Here is a 20,956-nt window from a genome sequence, read left to right as displayed (position 1 = left end):
AACATCACCTGTGTTTCAGCTGGCATGAGGGTGAGATGACAGAATTTAATTTTTTTTGGTGAACTGTTCCTTTAACTGTGCCAAACACATGTCTCACGCATACGCACGCACACGGCACACACATACACACGGAATAGAAAATTCACAAAAAAGTCCTTATCAAAAATAATTTTATTGATTTGGATAGAAGCAAAGAAGCGAAGAGAAAAACACAGTGTTTTGAGATGACGCTTTACGTCATAGACAGCAGCCAAAACCAAATGCTGCTTATTCTAAAACCTCGTCCTGTGTGAACATAAGTGTTGCTCCACAACACTTCATAAACAACCGGATTGTAGTGAGCAGCCCTTATCTAGACTCAGCAATGTGATGTCATATCCCAAGGCAACGGCTGCATCAAACTGCACCTACTGCCACTCAGTCTGTTTAACAACAAGCCAATGACATGTTTTAAGATGTATAAAAAAATACTCTACTTTGACTAATAATTTATGTCCGATATGGTTTTTACACCAACAAAAAGTTAAATTATCTTGTTAAAACCCTTAAAATGACTTCCCCTCCTTCTCCCTCATTAAAAACACCAGAATCTGTAAATATGCAACTATTGTTGATATTTAAAGTTTAACTGCTGAATACTGGAGCGGGATTGGCTCCGAGTATTTGTGATGTCATACTTGTAGTAAACCGCTTTTCAGTGAGCACAGAGGAACCTTCCACTTTGAGCAGACGATTGTGGAAACAGCCTTCTAGTGTCAAACACTGCACACACAGACGTCATTCTGCACAGTGAAGAGAACAACATTCAACTGAAGGATAAAAACATGATTTTTAAATGAAACTCAGAAATGCGGGGCTTGACGAACAGAAAACAGTGGTTTGTGGACCATAAACGATTTCAGAAACAGTTTCTCTGTCATTTAAGACAACAGAACTCATTCATTTCTTATTAACTGAGGATTCAAATAATCACTTTCTAAGTGTTTAAATGTATAAATGTTGCAACAGCTGGCAGCTGCAATTTTTAGTCATTGTCCACCGTACTAGAGCAACACAAATGAAAGAAATCACTTAATATTACACAACACGTGCTCTATTCACTTCATAGAAATTCAATATGGTTAATTATAAATCCTTCATAAGTGGTCAAACAGGATGAGAAGCATGTAACCCCTAAACAGCCCCAAGCAGCAGCCCACTGAGAGAAGCCCCCTTGCTTATGGGAAGATACTGCATCTACAGTATTCCCACAGTTGAGGAGCCTCCTGAAGCTCTAGTGTTGGGCTACCTGCACCTGTATTTCAAGAATCTTAAGGCAAAATCGCAAACCTTCCCAATTCCTCCTTTCTGGTCCATGGGTTTTGGTGACCACAACACCGGCATAACACCAGGTGCTCACAGGGTAAAATGTGATGCGGCCTATACTTTGGCTCTGGGAAGTGTTTAAGTGGAATGCTTAAGATAGCTCTAATCTTGACACATCCACTTACACTAACCCCAACCTTAGCCTTCATGAACCTAATTGAATGTTAATCGTTGTTGGGACTCATTTCAATCGAGTGTTTATCATCTTTTTCCAAGAGTCCCATTTCGATGCATCTGGGTTCAAGGCAGCGCCACTTTGGCCCGCCGTAGCCGAAGGCGGTTTTTGAAGTAAAGGTACATGGCCAGAAGGCACATGCAGGACAGGAAGTAAAGAATGACACAGAGGCTGATGTCCACTTTGGAGAATCCAATGCTCAGCACTGACATCCAGCGGCCCCTGTGGCTGTGGCTGTACGACCGCTGGCTGAACTCCGCCTCCTCGGAGCCGCCGACGTACTGACCCGTCAGTCCTCGCTTCTGCAGCCGCCCCCTCTGCTGCCCCCCCGCGCCCAGCCCCGAGTCCGGCTCCACCGGCTGCAGGCCCACCATCCCCACCCCTCCGTCCAGCTCCATGCCCAGCCCCAACACGGGCCCGGGTCCCGGCTCGGGCTCTTCCTGCCGCTGCAGGCTGCGGCGTTTGACCCGGCTGGAGGCAGCGGCCCGCAGTGCCTTGGCCTTGTAGTGCTGGTTGACGAACGAGTCCAGATCCACGATGTCCTCCTGCACGTCTCGCAGCCTCATCCCCACGATGCTGGGCTTCCTTTGGGCCTGCCGTCGGCCGCGACCCGCTTCCACTTCGGGTTTGGCCCAGGGTGCCGGCTCGGGCGCCTTACCCCCCATCTCAGCCGCTGCTGCAGCTGCTCGCTCTGCGCCGTCCTCTTCCTCCTCTGGCCCCTCTTCTTCCTCCTCCTCCTCCTCCTCTTCCTCCTCTTCCTGAGTGGGCTGCGATGGGGGAGGCTGGGTAATGGAGTCCAAGGCCTCCCTGGCTTTTCTTTCTACGTGTCTCAGAGCTAGCTGCTGAGTCTCATGTCTCTCCCTCTGTTTGGCCAGAACCTGGCTTTTATCTTGGAGGTAGTCTGAGAAGTCAAGGGGAAGAAATGGAAAAGGAGGCAGGAGAGGAATGGATTTCTTTAAATTTGTATTAATTGTTTTAATTGAAAAAGTAAGCTTTTCAGAAATGCAAAAAATGCATATCATCAAATCAAATTGACACCCATACTTTCCTGCTTAAATTCGACCAATGTTTGAGTTTCAAATTGTTGAAGTTTTGGTTGAATGTTATGGGCCGTAGGGGCAGGAAACATGCTTAAGCTAGTTACAGATTGTGTAAACCATTGACAGTAAACCTATTCAGGTAAAAGCAAAAATTACCAAAGGCTGAATTACAAGATTCTTTTTGCACAAAATAGCAATATACACACGGTATACTACTGTATATATTATACAAAAAGGGATTTTTTTTTAAACTAGTTATTGTCAAGAATTTCCCCTCTGCTTTTTCGTTTAACACTATAAATGACTGTAAAACAGTGTACCTGTGAGGAGGGTGTTGGAGGAGAAGTAGGAGAGGAGGAAGGAGAGGACCTGCTGCAGGTTCCAGCTGTGCTCTCCGGTCTTCTTCGTCCCGTGGCAAGCTGGGCACAACTCGGGTGAAGGCCACTGGATCTTAGGGAAGTGTGGGTCTTCACTCAGTGCACCTGGGAGACAGGGAAGGAACAGCAGGGGGACTGTATTGTAGAGTCCAGACTGAGTGTAGTACAATCGATTTTGTCGTTTTGCTCGGAAGCAAAGGGACAGACTAGGTCTCACAGAAAATGCTGCATAGACCCAGATTCAATGCCACATAACCACACAACACAATCCATTGTTGTTTGGGACATCCTGCTTGTTGGTGCATTGACTTGGGAAGGTGATTTCATTGAGGACTGGATGCAATCTACGCTGAACCCATTTGATCTTGTCACAAGGCTCATAAAAACTAAGTGCCTATATGCATATGTGTATGTAGTGTGTATAAGTGCATGTGTGTGTATATGTAAATCATCTGTCTGTGTGTGAAGTGGGCGATGCGCAGCAGTGTTTGTGTGCATGTAATCTGGGGGATGATATTGTGTGTGTGTGTGTGTGTGTGTGTGTGTGTGTGTGTGTGTGTGTGTGTGTGTGTGTGTGTGCCGCACGCGTGTGTGTTCGTGCATGTGTGACAGGGTCTAACAATGATCAATGGGCTTCTGGGATGTCCCAGAGGGAGGGGTGGTGAGATAATAGATGTGGCCAAAGTGTACAGCTAACACACACACACACACACACACCCACACACACACACACACACACACACACACACACACAGAGAGCTCAGGGAGACCTCAGCGCTCTGGACCACCTGTCCTGCCTGCGCACCCCTTTGAAGGCAGTCCAATCTCCAAATTGAACATGAGTGCAGCGGGACCCCCGGAGGGGAGCTGCCCCTTTAATCAATTAGGAACTTTCTGCTTTACATGTTTCCTTTCACCAACACACACACACACACACACACACACACACACACACACACACACACACACACACACACACACACACACACACACACACACACACACACACACACACACACACACACACACACACACAAACACACCACACACTCCATTCCTTTCACCAAAAGCCCTCCTCTCTCACACTAGTCTCTCAAGCCAGACTGTCTCTTCTACATTCTGTAATTCACGCCCACAGAACATGGACAAAGGAAGTTGGGGAGGAAGTTCAAACCGATGCAGGTGATGGGCGGATGTCCTGCCTAAAGGCGGGACATCCGCTCGTATTTCTCCAATCACCTGCCTTTAGGCGGGACATCCGCCTATCATCGCTCATTATTTCCCCTGAGTTTCCCTTTCTGTTTTGACCAAGTTTTCCATGCTTGAATTACAGACGTTTAGGCGGAAGCATTTGAAAATTGCGAGAGCTGTTTTAAGAGACCTCTCTCTCACACACATCCTCCACTCATGTAAACTGCCTGGCACACAAATGGATGTACACATACTGGGCATTCATACACACGTTTGTACAGCTAACATTCATTGAGATAATGTCTAACCCTTACCCTAACCCTAACCATCACAACTAAAAGCCTAGCCCTAACCATAACCTTAACCATCATAACTAAAAGTCTAGCCCTTACCCTAACCTTAACCATCACAACTAAAAGCCTAACCCTAACCCTAACCATCACAACTAAAAGCCTAGCCCTTACCCTTACCCTAACCATCACAACTAAAAGCCTAGCCCTTACCCTAACCTTAACCATCACAACTAAAAGCCTAGCCCTTACCCTAACCTTAACCATCACAACTAAAAGCCTAGCCCTTACCCTAACCTTAACCATCACAACTAAAAGCCTAACCCTAACCCTAACCATCACAACTAAAAGCCTAGCCCTTACCCTTACCCTAACCATCACAACTAAAAGCCTAGCCCTTACCCTAACCATCACAACTAAAAGCCTAGCCCTTACCCTAACCTTAACCATCACAACTAAAAGCCTAGCCCTTACCCTAACCATCACAACTAAAAGCCTAGCCCTTACCCTAACCTTAACCATCACAACTAAAAGCCTAGCCCTTACCCTAACCCTAACCATCACAACTAAAAGCCTAGCCCTTACCCTAACCTTAACCATCACAACTAAAAGCCTAGCCCTTACCCTAACCATCACAACTAAAAGCCTAGCCCTTACCCTAACCTTAACCATCACAACTAAAAGCCTAGCCCTTACCCTAACCTTAACCATCACAACTAAAAGCCTAGCCCTTACCCTAACCATCACAACTAAAAGCCTAGCCCTTACCCTAACCTTAACCATCACAACTAAAAGCCTAGCCCTTACCCTAACCATCACAACTAAAAGCCTAGCCCTTACCCTAACCTTAACCATCACAACTAAAAGCCTAGCCCTTACCCTAACCTTAACCATCACAACTAAAAGCCTAGCCCTTACCCTAACCATCACAACTAAAAGCCTAGCCCTTACCCTAACCCTAACCATCACAACTAAAAGCCTAGCCCTTACCCTAACCATCACAACTAAATGCCTAGCCCTTACCCTAACCCTAACCATCACAACTAAAACCTAGCCCTTACCCTAACCCTAACCATCACAACTAAAAGCCTAGCCCTTACCCTAACCTTAACCATCACAACTAAAAGCCTAGCCCTTACCCTAACCATCACAACTAAAACCTAGCCCTTACCCTAACCCTAACCATCACAACTAAAAGCCTAGCCCTTACCCTAACCTTAACCATCACAACTAAATACCTAGCCCTTACCCTAACCTTAACCATCACAACTAAAACCTAGCCCTTACCCTAACCTTAACCATCACAACTAAAAGCCTAGCCCTTACCCTAACCCTAACCATCACAACTAAATACCTAGCCCTTACCCTAACCCTAACCATCACAACTAAAACCTAGCCCTTACCCTAACCCTAACCATCACAACTAAAAGCCTAGCCCTTACCCTAACCCTAACCATCACAACTAAATGCCTAGCCCTTACCCTAACCTTAACCATCACAACTAAAAGCCTAGCCCTTACCCTAACCCTAACCATCACAACTAAATGCCTAGCCCTTACCCTAACCTTAACCATCACAACTAAATACCTAGCCCTTACCCTAACCTTAACCATCACAACTAAAACCTAGCCCTTACCCTAACCTTAACCATCACAACTAAAAGCCTAGCCCTTACCCTAACCCTAACCATCACAACTAAATACCTAGCCCTTACCCTAACCCTAACCATCACAACTAAAACCTAACCCTTACCCTAACCCTAACCATCACAACTAAAAGCCTAGCCCTTACCCTAACCCTAACCATCACAACTAAATACCTAGCCCTTACCCTAACCCTAACCATCACAACTAAAAGCCTAGCCCTTACCCTAACCCTAACCATCACAACTAAATACCTAGCCCTTACCCTAACCTTAACCATCACAACTAAAACCTAGCCCTTACCCTAACCTTAACCATCACAACTAAAACCTAGCCCTTACCCTAACCTTAACCATCACAACTAAAACCTAGCCCTTACCCTAACCTTAACCATCACAACTAAAACCTAGCCCTTACCCTAACCTTAACCATCACAACTAAATGCCTAGCCCTTACCCTAACCTTAACCATCACAACTAAATGCCTAGCCCTTACCCTAACCTAAACTCAATTCAAATCTAACCTTCAAAACCAAGTCTTAAACTCCAAACAGCCCATTGAAGGTGTGTGAGAAAGTGAGGACCAGTCCAAATGTCCTACAATAACATGCACACACACACGTGCAGTACATGTGCGCACGCGCACGCGCGCACATGCACACACACACACACACACACACACACACACACACACACACACACACACACACACACACACACACACACAAACATGCCTACAAGGACACACACACAGGGCAGCATCTGGTAATAAATTGCTTGTTGTCAGCAACAGACCAGTATGTGTGTGTGTGTGTGTGTGTGTGTGTGTGTGTGTGTGTGTGTGTGTGTGTGTGTGTGTGTGTGTGAAAAGCAGAGCAGCAGCAGGTCTGTCACTTTACAGCGCTGTCAATTTACATCCTCTACCCCCCCTCTCTCACCCCCCTCACGCCTCTCTCTCCCCCTCTCTCACACCCCCTCCCCCTCTCTCTCCCTCCCTCCCTCTCTCTCTCTCTCTGTCTCTCCCCCACTCAAGATTAATCTCAGTCATATGCATGTGTGTATGTACTCTGCATACAGCACTTTACATAAGGGATACATCAATTTTACGGTGTCCTGGATGGGCTGGTGCACGCGCCTGTGTGTGGGGCGGGCTTTTATACATTTCAGCAGCTGGCAAGAACTCACACACACACACACACACACCACGCCTCTCATCTCCATCCTTATTCTAATCAGCTTGCCACGCTTGCGGCCAGGGTGACTTTAGCCATAGCAGCCATATTGAGATTGCCACAATGGCCTGTCAGGGAGATGTCATCGTCGCTGATCATACATATTCATCAGGTATATAAATATGTATTGTGTTCAGCAGCACGTCAAACTAGCCTCCTCAGCACTCATCCTCTAAGTGAGGATCACCTGCGCTGCTCAGGATACTGAGCCACAACGCACGCCGGGGAGAACAGAGTTTTTACACTCATTTCAATAATCACCACAAAAACTAATCCAGGACACGAGATTGTTTATTGTATGACAGAATTAATACCAAGATATTGCTTCTTTTATGCAACTGGTGAAGGCAGAGTGAGTGTGGCTATGCTCTGGTGTCTGCAGATATGCACATGGCTCTCAGCCTGTTGACAAGCAGCAACAGGACTGAGCTGCCACGGCTCTTAATTGTGCCGCTGCCTGCCAGGCGGAGGCGAGGCGAGGGCTCGGGGGCCCTGGGGCCTCTTTGTTGCCAGCTAAATTAATTGTTGGTCCGCTTTTACAAATAGCTGCTCTTTCATGCATGGCTGCTCGTGAAAGGAGGGGCGGGGCCGGCTGCTAAAGAGCTCCACTTTAGGAAGAGGAGAGGGGGGGGGGGGGGGGGGGGGTGAGAGGATGGAGTGTGCTCTCCTTGGGGAGACACTGCCACTCATTGCTCCTCCCCCTCTGCCCCTCTCATCCACCCACCCTGTCCCCTCTGGAGACCAGCTCGCGACCTCCCTCCCTCCCTGCCACACGCCACAACTTGACCCACGCTCCAGAGCAGGGATTTGTGGGCTCTGTGTGTGTGTGTGTGTGTGTGTGTGTGTGTGTGTGGGTGTGTGTGTGTGTGTGTGTGTGTGTGTGTGTGTGTGTGTGTGTGTGTGTGTGTGACTTTGCCTGCATGTGGGGAGAGGGGGACTGACTGACTGGGGGGAGGAAGGGGCGGGTGGCTTGGTGCTTGTGTCATGGTGTGTGCCACCTGCTGTCATGCAATATCTTGGGAATTGTGTGTGTGTGTGTGTGTGTGTGTGTGTGTGTGTGTGTGTGTGTGTGTGTGTGTGTGTGTGTGTGTGTGTGTGTGTGTGTGTGTGTGTATGGGGTGGGGGCAAAAAGGGCTGGTTCCTGTGGGACCCATCCTGGGAGGATGTTGTGCTATTACTTGTCAAGCGGAGGATATGAGTCCCAGGGGGAGGAGGGTGGAAAGACAGAGAGAGACAGATAGATAGAGAAGACAGATAGAGAGAGAGAGAGAGATAGAGAGAGAGAGAAAGAGGATGGATGTGGGGAGGGGTGAATAGTGTGTAAAGTGTCTGGGGAGCCGACACAAGCAGGGACGGGTGTCCTTCTGGCCCCTGCTGTTCAGGACACAAAGCTGTCCCCAAGATAGAAGAGCGGGGCCGTCAACACAAACAAAACAGTGAATTAACAAAGTGGGCTGTTAATGACAGCCATGTGCCTAATAAAACCATATGAACACAGGCGGGGGAGGAGGAGGGCCTAAAGAGCTGTTTAACACTCATACCGACACCCAAAACTCATATGTAAAGATGTAATGTATTTTGATTTATGAATTTATAGGAAGTGCAGGATGACAAACAGAGAATTCTGAATCAGGGGTGAGATCAGGAAAAATCTGGAAAGAGAATGGAAATCAGCAATCGCCCATTAGAAATTAATGAGTTTCCCCCAAGAAAATTATAAAAAAATAATATAAAGATTCCCATCTCTGTGTATGAATGAGTGGAAGCTATTAATTGGGTCACATGTCGTATTTGTCCTTGTTTAAATGGATAACCTGTCCTGCACTACTGTTCCTGAGATAGGACTAGAATGGAGAGAGATGGTTGAGGATGGGTGAGGAGATACTGAGGAGGAGATATTGGGATCAGGTGGGGGAGAGCAAGGGGGTAAGGATGGGGGTTCAGGAGTAAATGGGTGACACTTGAGGGACTAAGAAGGGGGTGACAGCTGGTGTCTGATTCTGAGGATCCACCTTCCTCCTGCCCTCACCCCCTCTCGTACTTGTTGGGAGCATTAGTTTGGGATGTCCTCCCACCCAAAGGTGAATAAGTTAAGGGAAATAAACCAGTGGTCTTGGTGGATATACTAAGTAAGAATGATGGGAGGGGCATAGGTCTTGATGGCTTAGCAAGCTAACATGCATACCTTGTAGGGGAGAACAGGGATGAATGGAGCACTTTTTATGTTTTTTCTTCATTACATAAAGATTGTGTCAGCTCCAGTTACAATATTTTCATGTAAGAAACCTACACGTGTCCTCTGCCAATACCAAACTTAGTTTCGTTACGCGGGTCAATACATCATCATCAGACTGCAAACGGAAGCTGTGCAATGCTTTAATCCCCCCCCCCCCCCCCAGTGGAGGGACAGATGAAGCACAGGCGGGGGATGAATGAAGCGATTGTAAAAGAGGCACAAAAACAGCCATTCTTCATGTACTTATTTCTGGCATGTAAGATCATCCACAGAACACACAAAGTAAATTTCAGTTAGCTTCAGTCAACTTGTACATACAGGAGCGTGACCCCATTGACCTTGCATTCGTTTTTGCCCAACTTTCCAGAGCTACTCTGAGGAACAGGATAGATTATGCTGAGAAAGAACTCTACCAATCAACATTATCATTGGTAAGTACAAACAGGGCTTGACTTTCAAAAAATGTGAACTATCCCTTTAAGGGCTATTGGCTCTTACCCTTCTTCTTGCTCTTCAAAATAAAAGCATGAGGACTGAGGCCAGGGAGGGGGAAGGTGGACGACGTGCGCGTCAAGTAGCAACATCCTTGTGACAGAATGCAATGGGGTTTATGGGAAATGTAGTCTTATTTTTGAGGAACACATGCATGTAGCACCTTTAAGGAAACCTCAGGCATCAGCTATCATGAGCTTTGAGAGTGAAATATGAAAAAATGAAGAGTAAACTAACACCAACCTAATGAATACAAATAAGTTTGATATTAAACTGTTCTTATGAAAAAAAAACTATTAGCAAATTATTCTGCAAACTGGCGACATCATGACTGTTCTAGCTCCTACCTGCCAGCCTGTTGTTGACGCGGTTGTGTCTGGCCCAGAGCCAAAGGGCCGCTGTCGACAGAGAGGTCACCTCCGTCAGGCTCTCCTGCGCCATGCGGTCAAAGTGTTGGGCGCACGGCCTGCAGCCGAAGAAGCTGTGGACGTAGCCTCTCATCGCCCGCAGCACCTCCTGGGGGTCTGGAGGGGAATGACAATCCATCAGGACAGTGATGCAGCAACAGCTAATCTAATCACAATGAGAAATGTACTGTATGTCTGTGTAAAACAAAACATTCATACAAATTCACTTCTACGATAATCACAATCAAACACTTTGCTCCGTCGTCTGATTTTGTCACTTTACATGAATTCAGCATCTGATGTGAACATTACAGTGGCAATCCTTGAGATCCTTGTATTTTTACTTTGGCCACATCTTTGGTGATACGCAATCATTCATGTGATGTTTTTGCATTTTGCAGTTTCTGTAGGTGGCGCTCTTTTCTTTGTCTGTTCAGCCATGGCGGCTATAGCTGCAGTTGTTCTTCTATTTATTCCAAGCAAACCTCTGTTGCATGCTGCTGGAAACGTAAAACGCATCACTTCCTTTGGACCAAAGGTTATTTCCCAGGAAACATCCATCTGACACCGGGTAGTCTCTCAAGACAGACGTGTTTGCTCCTGCAATTTACAAACACTCCCGCCTACACATAATTCTGTGTCCCCTGTGCAGTCGCTTCATAGCTCTGACTGGAAAAAACAAACTAGTCGAATCCTAGCTAGCGAGCTGCTGAGCAGAAATGGAACAAGGATATTTTCGATTCATTTTGTTCATTCATTTTCGTGAACATGTGTCGTGATTGGTTGAATACCATCGAACTTCCTTCCGGTCTGAAGCGTGTGTTTTTTTCTCTCTTTGGAAGATGACAACCATCTCTGTCAAACATTTGAATGGGCTAAAATACAGACCGTCTCTGGAGCATCCGAAGATTGTGGAAGACATAGACTGGCCTGAGAGTATAGACACCGGCTGTTTACAACAGCAAATGTAAAAGCTTTCATAAACTGGGTATAAATTGAATCACTATTTTGTTATATCAATCGGTGACAGAGAGCAGCAAAGTGGACATTTTATCCTAATGAAATTTCACTGACTATTATTTTATTTCATCGAGCAAAAATAACATAGACTGTGCTCCATAGTTGATTGCTCTATTGCTGACAAAAAGTGTGTTATTGTAAGTCGCTTTGGATAAAAGCGTCTGCCAAATGACGTAATGTAATGTAATGTAATAACTGTCATCAACATAGAAGAAAAACAATACCTGTCCTAGTAAAGCTGCTTCCCACCAGAACATCCCAGGACAAAACGGACTGTAAACCTGCCAGTGTCGGCCCGGCCCGCTACCTTCTGGATTCCCACGGTAATATGGGCCAGGAGTCAGCGAGAGCTGGGTTAACCCCATATTGAGATGAATAATCTACGCGGATGGGATAACCCTATCTGCAGATTAGATACAGTTAACCCTCTGTGTGAATGGTGGCTGGGCTGTTGTCTCAGGACCTCAACAGTCCACAACCATATTCTCCTCCAGCTAAAGTGTTTCCTTTTGTTCTCAGCTTAGCACGACCGTCAGATGAACCGGGCTGGGGAATCGGTTGTGGTCACGCAAATTAAGAGTTCTCTGCATTGTGTTCACACTGTTATGACTGTATGCTATGCGTGAATGAATGGTGTTTTGTGTCGTGGTTAATACTGTTATGTGTTATGTGTGTGTGTGTGTGTGTGTGTGTGTGTGTGTTACTGTCCACCAGTTAAACTAGTGGTCTGTTGGGGTCCAGATGGACACCCCTTTTGGCCAGTCCATCTGCATGTCACATGATGGTCCGTAAACCTTGGGATTATGTGTGTGTGGGTGCGTGTGTGTGTGTGTGTGTGAGAGAGAGAGAGAGAGAGAGAGAGAGAGAGATTAACATCCCTGCCAGGAGCGGAGCCTCCGGTCATCTGCGTGTTTTATTAACCGCTCACATTCCACTAATCTAACATAATCCCTTTTCACACACTGACAATTAGGCTGTCTTTTAGATCTGACAAAATCACAAAACATGGTGAGAAACCCAAGGAACGTTGGTCAAGAAGACACTATTACTTTGTGCGTTTGTGTCTGTCTTTTTCTTGTGTGTTGTATCAGTTTAGTGCACCTTACACAGAACCTTACACCAAACATTCCAGAGCCTCACAAAGGCCTCATCGTCGGTCCCCGTCTTGACCTCTCAACGGCCCTTTTCTTTCAATTGTCTCCTATTCTTTCTGTCCCCCCCTCCTGTCCCCCACAATGTCCACCCAATTTTACATTTTCTCACCCAGCATAATAGACTTTCTCAGTCCTTTACTTCCTAAGCAGAAAAGACAGGAAAAACAGTAACAGATAATGCAGTTACCAGCCCCCTACTCATAACCTCCCATCTAAACCACATGTTTTTAGATCAGTAGTGAAGCAGATGTTCACTTCACTACTGGATTTTGTCATGATGCTGATCACAGTTGACATACAGCGAGCGGTCTGTGCTGTCAATAGCCCACGATTAAGGATCAATAACTATTGCTGACAGATATAAAGACACACTGGTAGCATCTCCAGTTCTACAGTAGTAGCCGTAATCTGCATGAGGCTTGTATGTATGTGAGATGCTGCTAACGCTACAGGCTACGCTAGCCCACAGCACCACAGCTGCAGAGATCAACAGAAATGGAGGGATGCGTCCCAGGAGAGCTGGAGCAGCTCAACTAGTGGAAGGCTGACTGGAAATACTTGTATCACAGTTCATTGGCTTGGCTCACAAACACACACGCGCGCGCGCGCATGACGAGATATCTCTTGTGCCTTCTCTGGATGGTTTCCCTGGCAGTTGTGGATTTAGCATCATAAATGCCCGGATTTGGCTGTTGAAACGGCACTAATTATTATTATTATTATTTATCCATCAGTTCCTTGTTCAGGCAATTGATTTTTAAATTTAAAATTATTTTAGATATTGAAAGATATTTGAACAGATATTATTTGTGTGTGTGTGTGTGTGTGTGTGTGTGTGTGTGTGTGTGTGTGTGTGTGTGTATGTATGTATGTATGCTCTTGTATTGCTATAATTATGAGGACCAAACACCCTCACACAAATATAGAAAGATGAGGAAGATCGTGCAAAGTGAGCACATCTTGCTCGCCATAACCTCTTTAAGGGGCTATTTTAGCATTTGGGCTTAGATTTAGGGTTAAGATCAGACTTACAATTAGATTTATGGTTAGGCATGTAGCGCTGAGGGTTAAGGTTGGGTTAGAGGTTAGGGAATCAATGTATGGCCCTCACAAGCATGACAATACAAACTGTGTGTGTGTGTGTGTGTGTGTGTGTGTGTGTGTGTGTGTGTGTGTGTGTGTGTGTGTGTGTGTGTGTGTGTGTGTGTGTGTGTGTGTGTGTGTGTGTGTGTGTGTGTGTGTGTGTGTGTGTGTGTGTGTGTGTGTGTGTACCTGAGCCACCAGAGGTCTTTGCCTGAACAGTGAGAACATGGAAGAGGGTCCAGACCCCGCAAGGATAACGTCTGAAGTGGGGTTTTGAACCCTGACAGCCCACCCACCTCACTCCTTCTGGCAAAGCAGTGTCTGGAACCTGAGAGACAGAGGAAGGGGAGGTGAGAGAGAGAGAGAGAGAGGGAGTGGGAGAGAGAGAGAGAGAGAGAGAGAGACTAATCATTGAGCCCAAATTCCAAAGAACAACCCTCTCAAAAGTCCTGCGTCTCTCTCTCTCGCTCTCCCCCAGACCTGTTCAACTTAATGAAAACCGTTGTGTGTAGTTTTCTTGATCAATGAGAAGTCAATCCCAGGTTAATGGCGTAGCCGTCCTCCAATAAAGAGAAGCTCTCCACATCTCCAGCCATGAAGCCAGAGTTGAATCCAACAACATATTTTCTCTGACACATAGTCGTTTCTCTCGCTCCGCCGCCCGCCATCGGCTGGTAGTGTGATTGACAGGGTTACTCACACGTCAATGGTAAAGATTTTGTGTGTGTGTGTGTGTGTGTGTGTGCGTGCGCGCATGTGTGCGCAGAGTCCATTTCCTCCGAGTCTGTTCATACCTTCCCATTGATTCATTGATCCATTGATTCGCCTGCTAAAAGCTAATGATGTAAGTAAGTGACTCTTTCAATTTGCGAGGAGCCGTATACTGGAGGTGTGTGTGTGTGTGTGTGTGTGTGTGTGTGTGTGTGTGTGTGTGTGTGTGTGTGTGTGTGTGTGTGTGGTGGTATACTGGAGGCATGCAGGCTCGATTCCAAAGACAACAGCACATACATCCTCTGCTGTATGTGCTGGCACCCAGACAAAGTATATACTGATATATATCTGGATTTTCTCCTTACACTGCTTCAATATGTGCTTACGCCGTGTGTTTCTATAAATATGATCACCTTTTGACTTAACGTTTGTTTGTTTTGACGGAATGGGCGTCACTTTGAAATGGGTTTTTATTCTGATGAAGCAGTCAGACTGACAGGTGACCTTGGTCGCTCAGAGAAACGACGAGGTCACTGCCAGCCAGACGTCCTCGCATCAGTCTGTCCTCGCTGTCAGTGTAGCTGCTTGTCTCTGTCTGTTTCTTTCTTGTGTCGCTCTCTCTGTGTGTCAGTGTCTCTCTCTCTCTCTCTCTCCCTCTCTCAAGATGCCCGCCTGCCCTCCCTAATTACAGATTGGACCCCCCTTCCACGGGGCTGACAAAAGCCTGTGCTCTTTCTCAATTTCCATCCGGGTAGTGCAGTGGTAGATTCCCTAACTATCAACATGAGGGTCGCGGGTTCGTGCCCCGTGTTGCCTCCGGCTTGGCCGGGCGTCCATACAGGCACAATAGGCCGTGTCTGCAGGTGGAAAGCCGGATTAGGGTTATGTGTCCCGACCACTGCACTAGTGCCTCCTCTGATCGGTTGGGGGTCCTGTTCGGGGGGGGGGAGAGGAACTGGGGGGAAATAGCGCGCTGCTTCCAACCGCTACGTCCTGCCTGTGAAACTTCTCGCTGTCAGGTGAAAAGAAGCGGCTGGTGACTGCACATGTATCGGAGGGAGAATGTACGTGTTAGTCTACAACTCTCTCCAGATCGGCAGAGGAATTGAAGCAATGACCAGAACAGTATAGGTGAATTGGCCAAGTACAATTGGAGAGAGAAGGGGGGGAATCTGGGAATCTGTTCCAGTGTCCTCCGTAACAGCCGAAGCACAATCACACGCACACGCACACGCACACGCACACGCACACGCACACGCACACGCACACACACACACACACACACACACACACACACACACACACACACACACACACACACACACACACACACACACACAATCAGTTACAACATGTTTCAAAAATGTTTAATACCGGTATACTGTAGATAAAATGTAGGAAATCTAGAAAATCCCTCTGAGCAAACCAAACAAACACACACAACAAACAAAACTGAACAGATTTAGTCCACTGACAATTGAAAAATGTGGTTTGGGTGGAAATGTTTGAGTATGTTTTTTGTCTGCTTAGCCCAGCCTCTCTGTGTATATCTACTGTATAGTGATACTGATAACTGTCTGTGACTCTGCCTTTGACGTACCTGTGCTGAGTTGTCCAGGATTTCTCTGACTGCCGTATAGGAGACCTCAGCACCAGTCTGGCCCTTCAGCCAAGAGTCCAGCGACTTCAACAGGTTCATCACCACTGGACGACCTGGAAAGTACTGAAGACATAAAGAAGAGCACAATGGAAATTTCTTCTTCCAACATATTTTCTCTCATAATTATCTCCACATAATAGAAGGTTCTGCATCTTCTGTATCTAGTATCAGCGGTGATTTCAATTAAGAATTTTGCAGTCACAGGTGTGCGTTTATCAGGTTTGTTTTAAAACAGCCTGTGATGTGATCAGTGTTACTCAGGAAGCGTAATTAGTTATTTCTGATTACTCCTTTAAAAAGTAATAAAATTACTTTACTTATTACTTGGTATGAAAAGTTACCTTACTTGTTATAATTAGTTACCTTACTTGTTACTTTACTATATTACTTTAGCTACCCCCCTTCCGCAAAGTGAGGTACAACCTGTTGTGTTTAGACGGCACATTTTAGAACAGAATCTGCACTTTATGGGAACAGTAATAAACCTTACAGGACGAGTCAACAAACAGCTAAACTGTATACTTTTGATTTATTTGTAGTATAGTTGCAGTAGTCTCACATAGCCAGACCTATCTCCACCCTTGGATTAGTAACTGTAATATAATTATTTGTTGGAAATTGCAATCATTTACATTGCTAGTAGTTAATGGGGAAAGTAATACCATTACAGTAGCTACTGTAAGTTACTGTAACTAAGTGCCCAACACTGGATGTGATGTCGGATATTGATGTGCATGTGTTTTTAACACGGACACACTTCTTTTACCTGAAAAGAATCAATTAACAATTAACACCTCTACTATAATCACCATTAACACTGCTGTCAGTATCACCGTCATCATTATTGTCATGATTAACATACATCTCACACTCCAACAAGACATTTGTATGGCTAGACTAGTTGCTAAACTTTCAAAGATGCCAGCATTGTAGCGGTAGATTCCCTGAGTACCAACACGAGGGTCGCAGGTTCGCACCCCCATGTTACCTCCGGCTTGGTCGGGCGTCCATACAGGCATGGATGGCTGTGTCTGCGGGTGGGAAGCTGGAGTGAGGGTATGTGTCACTGTCCCAACTGCACATGTATCGGAGGAAGCATGGGTGTGTCTACGGCTCTCCACAGATCACCAGAGAGGGTGGGGCAGCAAGTGGGGCAGCAGGGGGAAAATGGCCAAGTACAATTGGGGGGGGGGATGCACAGTGTTTCTATGCTGTACAGAAGTTGCACAGGTTTTGTTTTCAGTGTTGTTACATCACTTTGAAAGAATCTTGCCAAAGGAAAACGTGACAACAGCTGAGCTTAAACCAGCGCTACCTTCCCTTCCTTCATTAACACCCATATCCTAAGCCACTAACAACCACTTAGCCAATAGCCACTAGGCTTTCTCCGGGCCGTTTGTTTACGTTTCCTCCAACGTGTATCGTTGCCACGGGAACGGCTGCGAGGAAACACGACACTGTAACTAGCGGAGATAGAGACGGAGGAAATCCGCCTGATGTGTGTCTGACACGGGCGATGACAGAGCGAAGGCAGACGCAGACAGGCGGGCCTTAACACTGACAATACTGACAATAGAAACAGCTGATGTCTTGAGTGCACCGACTGCAAGAGAGGGAACAGCGCCTTAGTAGACGTCGGCTAAATCTACTTCCGATTCTTCCAGTAAGCTTCTCTGTGACACCGTCTCTCAGAACTAGATACAGCAAAGGGATCAAGCTTTTCTCCCAGACTTAAACAACAGAACAAATCCACTACTGCCATGGTAACCTTCCACTAAACTGTTATTGACCACAGAGAGAGGTAATGGAGATGTTTGTCACAAAGGATCCCTCAACTGTTTCTGAATCACGGTCATTATCATAGTCAGAAAGCATGGGGATTATGGATAAGCCTGGTGGTCTTCTACATCAGGTACATTATGAGTAGGTACTGTATGTAGCACATTTTAACATTATAACATTGTTTAATAATGTTATAATATTAAATAGGTCTATCTGATTTACTGTAGATAGTTAGCTATACATGAGTGGGAGATAGCTTATGCATGAGAGAGAGAGAAAGAGGGAGAGAAAGAGAGAGAGAGAGAACTAGCATCATCTCAGAACTGCACCTTTTTTGATTCGTGGTGCCGAGTCTTTTTAATTTGGCCCCAGCCATCTGTTCCGCTGAATACGCCTGCACACGCTGACACTGGCCCGCACGCACGCACGCACGCACACACACACACACACACACACACACACACACACACACACACACACACACACACACACACACACACACACACACACACACACACACACACACACACACACACGTCAGTAGCTCAGCCTTCTATTCATCACCCTCTAACAGGATCTGTGCATTACACCCTATACCCACTTAACCAGCCTCCTGGTGATTTGCTTAACCTCCTTGTGCCAGACTGAAGGAGCCCTGCTCTGTCCTGTGGACCGGGCCCAGGCCCGTTCCACACTGCACATTTAATCTGAACAAAGCCTTCAAAACATTGTGTTTGGCTAACGACAGCTGTGTGTCAGTGTGTAATCTGAAGCCCAATGTGAACCTTGGTTTTCCTACACGTCGTTCTTAGCATCGGCCCGCTAATCTACTGTATATCCAAAGGGCTTTATCCTAAAGACTTTAGGATGTTTTCTCTCATGGCAGGTTACTTATATAACCAGCTGCCTTACACAAGTAAGGATGGCTCAATCTCAAGTATACTGATCATTAAAAATACATGAGAAAAGAGCGTACTCACACACACACACACACACACACACACACACACACACACACACACACACACACACACACACACACACACACACACACACACACACACACACACACACACACACACACACACACACACACACACACAAATACTACAGGTGGGGTGTAAAGAGCAGACAAAGGCTCTGTCTGAAGTCTGCTGCTTGCTGCTGGGAAAGTGATATAATAGGTTTAGGTCTCCGTCTGGGGTCTGGAAGCCAACCAGTCAGAAAAGCTCGTTAAACAGCCATATGAATTTAAGCAGGAGAGAAGAGGCAGGTGCTCCCACTAACGGGCTTAGCTCCGCCCACTAACGGTCTTAGCTCCGCATCACCTAAGGAACATTATTCATGGTCTCGCTCGCTCTCCACCGCCTGAGCCTGCTGTGTTTTCGGTGTTCGCCGCAAAACTAAAAAGCAGGCTCATCTCATTATGTGTAAAGATTCATGAACTACAAGACAGTCAGCATAGTCTTACCCACCTTTATTTATATGGGACAGGGACTGGTGTTTTGGTAGGCCAAGGGCATTTTCAGTTTTCTTTTGATGTGTTATGAAAGTGCAGATTATAAGCTTTCAAATGATTTGTCACACATTGAAATCTGGAAATAGTTGAAGAAGATAATTATGCTTACCGGTATTTGAATGTTTGCACTCCTAAATGCAACATTCAGAGAAAATCGCCCTGAAAGTGAATAAGCTACTGTAAGTATGTCCTGAACAAGCTTAGTTTGCCAACACATTATAGGTATTTAGTGATCCTAAAACTGTTGATTATTATGAGTGGGTTCTTCAACATCTAAACTTGCGTAATATGGGGGGCAAGCATCCTTTTTTCTTGATTTGTGCGATTTCACGGTTGCCTACTTGTTACTCCTTTCACCAGACCGCGTCCCATAATATTAACACCTATATTTAAAAAAACTGTCACGTTATTAACACCTATATTTATCTCTATCCTTCCTATTTAACAGTGTCACATGTTATTAACATCTATATGTATTCCTATCCTTCCTATTTAACTGTGTCACATGTTATTAACACCTATATGTATTCCTATCCTTCCTATTTAACAGTGTCACATATTAACGCCTATATTTATTCCTATTCCTATTTAACAGTGATACCCTTTTCTTATCCTCCCTTAACCTTGATCACGGATCATCCACTGTTAGAAAAGTTCCCTCGCAGGTGCCCATTTGCGGTGAGGGCGGCCTCCAGATCCAGCCAGCCCCATGGAACTATCGCGAATGATGACATCATCAGTGATGTATGACATCACAATGCGAACCGCGAGCAGCGATCTTCTCCCCAACATCCACTATAATCTATTAATACAAATCTCCCTCTGCTACTTTATTTACCTCCATATCTGCCTCTCTCTCTTTCCTGCATGCCCCCCCAACTCATGTGTCCACACACACACACACACACACACACACACACACACACACACACACACACACACACACACACACACACACACACACACACACACACACACACACACACACACACACACACACACACACACACACACACACACACACACACTTCCCCCTCCTCTAACCCTGTGCCCCGCCTGCCCCCATCCCAGTTGGACCATGACAATCCCCTTCACCCCGGCAATATGTCATCCCTGATCCGATTAGTATCAGCAGCACTTGAGAAACCGCAGGCTCCTTGTGGTGAGGCTCCCGAGAGGGAGGCGTCTGGCGGGTGTGGCGGGGCAGACCAGGGGGATGGGGCAGGCAGGGGGACAGGGGGCAGCACGAGGGACGGGGGTGAAGCCTCTCAGTAATCCAACTTCAATCCACCCAGAGAGGATGCTGCACACACATGCCACAAACCTGGCAAACAGCAGCTTCGCCTTTACAAACGCACACAAGCACACACACACAAGCACACACACACACGCCAATTTTCTACCATCGCTGGACTGAAACAGGAGGATTGGTGTGAGAAGAGAACTGCCTCAACTAATTCTTGGGAAATGGACAATCCCAACAGTGATGAACAAACAGACAATTTGCTATAAGCAAGAGAAGACAGTAGTTTACCAGCCTGGTAATGCAGCCTTATGTCAACCTAATATGTTGTGAACAC

General features: G+C 46.1%; 1 protein-coding gene across 1 annotated transcript in view; it reads right to left on the bottom strand.

Moving 5' to 3' along the window:
* Positions 1-188: 188 nt before the first annotated feature.
* The window catches only part of qsox1 (quiescin Q6 sulfhydryl oxidase 1), a 34,556-nt gene continuing 13,788 nt past the window's right edge, over positions 189-20,956 (bottom strand). The window contains exons 9-13 of the mRNA XM_083648082.1: positions 16,016-16,138; positions 13,894-14,032; positions 10,388-10,564; positions 2,901-3,062; positions 189-2,441 (exon numbers count right to left, since the gene is read on the bottom strand). Of these exons, the coding sequence (XP_083504208.1) occupies positions 1,606-2,441; positions 2,901-3,062; positions 10,388-10,564; positions 13,894-14,032; positions 16,016-16,138 (1,437 nt within the window). The 3' untranslated portion in view covers positions 189-1,605. The remainder of the gene's footprint in view (positions 2,442-2,900; positions 3,063-10,387; positions 10,565-13,893; positions 14,033-16,015; positions 16,139-20,956) is intronic.

Source organism: Poromitra crassiceps (genome assembly GCF_964638095.1).
Source record: "Poromitra crassiceps genome assembly, chromosome: 12".
Lineage (NCBI taxonomy): Eukaryota > Metazoa > Chordata > Actinopteri > Beryciformes > Melamphaidae > Poromitra > Poromitra crassiceps.
This window is presented reverse-complemented; position numbering and strand designations above follow the sequence as displayed.